The 4,306-nt window shown below is 35.4% G+C and overlaps 1 protein-coding gene across 1 annotated transcript; it reads left to right on the top strand.

The window, feature by feature from the left end:
* Positions 1-3,116: 3,116 nt before the first annotated feature.
* LOC112515500 (RING-H2 finger protein ATL78-like) lies at positions 3,117-4,073 on the top strand. Its single transcript, XM_025122359.1, has one exon. It carries the CDS (start codon positions 3,124-3,126, stop codon positions 3,775-3,777), a length of 654 nt encoding a protein of 217 aa, XP_024978127.1. The 5' UTR covers positions 3,117-3,123; the 3' UTR covers positions 3,778-4,073.
* Positions 4,074-4,306: the final 233 nt, after the last annotated feature.

Here is a 4,306-nt window from a genome sequence, read left to right as displayed (position 1 = left end):
AAGATCATCTTATAGCAATTTTGGTCAACATTGACTTCTAAAGTCAAAGTTTGACTTTTTAGTCAACTTATTTGAGATTAGAGTTTAAAGTCGGATTTGAAAAAAATTTAAGAACAGTTTGATTGGTTTCAGTATTTGATTGGACTAGCTAAAGTTTGAGTATCTGCAATCGTTATCTGGAGTTTTTCCACAAGAGGCTAGACCATTGAGTGCTTTCACTCATTTTTTTAACCTGATCAATCAGAGGTCTTGAAGGTTTGCAATCAGTGTTCTGGAGGTTCTGAAAATTATCAGATCTTGAGTATTCTCAGTCATTCCTCAATTTTTAGTTTATATTTTTTATTCTTTATGGTCCTATTGACACAATGTATATTGCTTATTGACACCCTTTATGTCTTGCAACCATAAGAAAAAAAGAGCGAGAAGCTCCAAACATAAGAAGTTCCAAACATAAGAAAGAAACAGACAGAAGTTCCTATCGACACATTGTATCTATTTCTTATTGACACACTTTGTGTTTTTCAACCATAAGAAAAAAAGGCAGAAGTTCAAAACATAAGAAGTTCCAAACATAAGAAAAAAGGGGCAGAAGTTCCTATTGACACACTGTATCTATTGCTTATTGACACACTTTATGTCTTGTAACCAAAAGAAAAAAAGAGGTAGAAGTTCCAAACATAAGAAAAAAAGAGGCAGAAGTTCCTATTGACACACTGTATCTATTGTTCATTCACATTTATTTTGGGAAGTTCCAAACATAAGAAAATAAGTTGAAGTTTGAAACAATAGTAAATCAAAGGTGCCAATTTGGGGGGAAAGTGTTTTATCTCTTTGAATCTGCAAAGGCAGAGGATGCAGAAGTGTTTGCGGCGACGAAGAAAATGGTGCTCCCGTCCCCGTGTCTGGTGTGGTGAAGAAACGTGAGATCGATGGTATGTCTGTGAGGAAAGGGCTACCAAAATCGAGAGTTTGAGTAGCGAATCCAGAAAGAACGAAGAGAAAAGGCAACATGGAGGAATCGAGGAATCACGAGTTTGAGGAGAATATCAAGGAGGAGTCAAGAGTTTGAAGAGTCTATGCATCCTTAGAGAGAGGGCAAGTTGGGGAAAAGTTGGGCAAGTCTGTATGCTTTCAAACTTCAACCCCACCTATTATTATTGAGAAATGAAATAAGATTTCAAACATCACCTCTTAAAACACAAACACCGTCATAGTAATTTCAGTAAATAAACGAACCATTTTGTGTAATAGGATTTTCCGAGTTAACGGATACAGAGTAAACACTCGTATACGTTCGTATGGATGAAGGACAGATTTATGTACGTTTTACCCCCTCCAAATGATTACGTAAACGATTATACATTTATTTAATTAATTGTTTAATGTTTTATAAATCACAAAGGTATAAAGGTTTGGGTTTTTTAATAGTTGTTGATACACTTGGTGAAGTGATGCATAATGCCACCATTAATTAAGAGTTTTTCACTTCAAAAAGTGCAAAACCTCCTTTAATTTTCGACCACAAAAGGGGTTTATCTTCTAAGATTTCCGGATATCATTTGCAATCAACTCTTCTTGGAGATAAGGTTGTTTTTGTACCTCATAACATTTTATTAAACTCTATTAAGTGGGTGTTTGGGATAACTTATGATTTCCTACAAAAGCACTTATCAACTTATCATAAGGCAGAAGAGTTTTAACTCTTTCAAAAACTCTTTATTATCGGTTTGGCATCGGTATAAGTTGTTTATCCAAATACTCAAAAGTGTCGAAATAAGTCAATAAGTTGTTTTTAAAACAACCCCGAACACCCTTAAAACAATATTTATAGATAAGGATATAGATACGAAAAGCGGAAAAGTGCTTTTAAACATAGATCATATATGATAACACTAACATTAATTGAAGCTTCAATTCTAACTATTTGTTTTTATTCTCAAATGATGATGTTATTTTCTTAGGGGGTGTTTGGTAACTTTGGTTCATACAGGGGAACGAAAATGAAAATGACAAGAAATGGAAATGGGAATGAATTTTCATTTCTTTAGTTAATTTGGAATGAAAATTTGGGTTTATGGGAAATGAGCCCATTATATTATACAATACCAAACAATTTCTTTTATTTTCGTTCTCATTGATTACTGTTTAGTACATCTAACTCAAACCAAAGTGCAACCCAACCCAACCCAAACCGTACGGGTTGGTCGGGTCAGGTTGATACTTTGGTACAACAAAGTACTCTTATAATCTTGAATATGTTATTTTTCTATTCATAATTTCTTTTTCATCATCAACCATTTGATACAACTTATCTATATATACTTCTTACATATATCACATTCAGTTACTTTTCTCAATTTACATATATATGTTCACAGTTACTAAACATGTATACAAATGAGTTATAGAGAGATGTAAATAGATTGAAAAGATGTGTATATGAAGAGCGTACGTGATAGCGTAATTGTCTAATGTATATATTAATAGAAATTCAACAATCATATTAAATCCAAGAAATAAAATGATATCGGGTTCATCAGGTTGGGTTAGGTTCAAACAATAGTAACCCAATATCAACCGAATACCCACGGTTTAAAAATTTTACAACTCGATTAGACATTGGGTTGCTTTAGGTTAAGTTATTTCGCGTAGGGTTGGTCGGGTTTTTGAGCACTCCTACCTAAAGGCGTGAATTATAGTATTTGAAAAACTGCTATAAAAACCTTATATACATGCAAGCAAAACTTTTGCATCAAACTATCTTTTCCCAGTATACTCGTTTTTGTGATGCTTACATCATATACAACGGGTATAAACGTTTTGTGTTCCGTAAAAAGGGTCCGTTTTTAAGGGTCGTCGTTCACGTATAAACAACGATTGTTTCGACTCAACAGTTTCAAGTCAAATGGTTATCCACTCGACTTAATAATTGAGTTTTCAACTAAATACATAGCTTCAAAAATGGAGTCATGAGATAAGATTCAAAGTATGTGGGTGCGATCCATTTGATATGGACTCCATTAGCAGCACATAGAACTTGGCTTTTCATTGTTTATGGAGCTCACTTTATGCCCACTATATATATATATACCATAATCTTTCAAGTCTACATGTACAACCAAAATGTCTACTAGTTTCACGACGGCTTTTCAAGGCCATTTGGGTCATTCTCATTCAAGAAAGCTTCTACTTCATGCTCCTATCGCAACGACGATGCACATACGAGTCGAAGAGACAGCAACTTCACCAACGCCGAGTCAGTATACCAAAAACAAAAGCTTCGATGCGAATGTGGTGATGGTCCTATCGGTGCTTCTATGTTCTATTATTTGCATGTTGGTATTGAACTCTATCATTAGGTGTGTGTTAAGGTGTTCAAGTATGGTTAACTCTGGATCCGATACTGGTTCAGACAGCACACCAGCCAGGTTAGCCAGTTCCGGAATTAAGAAAAAGGCGTTAAAGGCTCTCCCGACTGTTCGTTACTGGGAAGGACTTAAATTACCTGGATTGGACAAAGAATGTGCGATATGCTTAAGTGAGTTTGTCCCTGAAGAACTGATCAAAATACTACCGAAATGCAACCACGGGTTCCATGTTCGATGCATAGACAAGTGGTTGAGTTCGCACACGTCCTGCCCGACTTGTCGCCACTGCCTCAAAGAAGCATATCAAACGATTCTTTCAGATGGGGCGTGTAGCAAAACAACGTCAACAACACAGGTTCAAAGACAAGAGCCAGAAGGGATCAGTACCATAATCGTTATGCCATTATGACCAGATGTGTAAGGGGCCGTTTACCAAACATTTACCAAGATAAGTGCTTACCGGTAAAATTTAACGCCACCACTTACTTACCGGGTAAGAGTCGTCGCCCTCACTTACCAGGTAAGACTCATGGTCCTTGTCTCGCTCTTACCGGGTAAGAATCTGGTCATTCTCGTATTCATCCGATAAAGAAATGTGACTTGGTAGGCGCTTATCCGACTAAGTGTTTGGTGAACGGGCCCTAAATGTTTACATTGTAAATAAGTTACCATTTGTTAATTAATATTGAAACCAATTTTCCATCTGATTTTATTTGTTACTGATCGTCTCTCTTAAACCTCCATATATTGAGTGCCATGGTAAAGTATTTTACTATTAACAAGGTTGTTTGTGCCGGTAATTCTTCTATTTTTACTGTAATAAAATCGGGTTTATAAGACGTCAAAAAAATATAAGCGTTTTTAATAGATCGATTTATATAACTTAATTTATAGGACCAAAAAATAAAACGTCCTATATAAAAGCATTGTAATAAGTT

Source organism: Cynara cardunculus (assembly GCF_001531365.2).
Source record: "Cynara cardunculus var. scolymus isolate 2C chromosome LG 7, CcrdV1, whole genome shotgun sequence".
Lineage (NCBI taxonomy): Eukaryota > Viridiplantae > Streptophyta > Magnoliopsida > Asterales > Asteraceae > Cynara > Cynara cardunculus.
Note: the sequence above shows the minus strand (reverse complement) of the source record. Positions and strands in the feature narration are given on the sequence as shown.

Coding starts and splice junctions, on each gene's coding strand:
- LOC112515500 (XM_025122359.1), top strand. CDS start 3,124: ATGTCTACTAGTTTCACGACGGCTTTTCAAGGCCATTTGGGTCATTCT.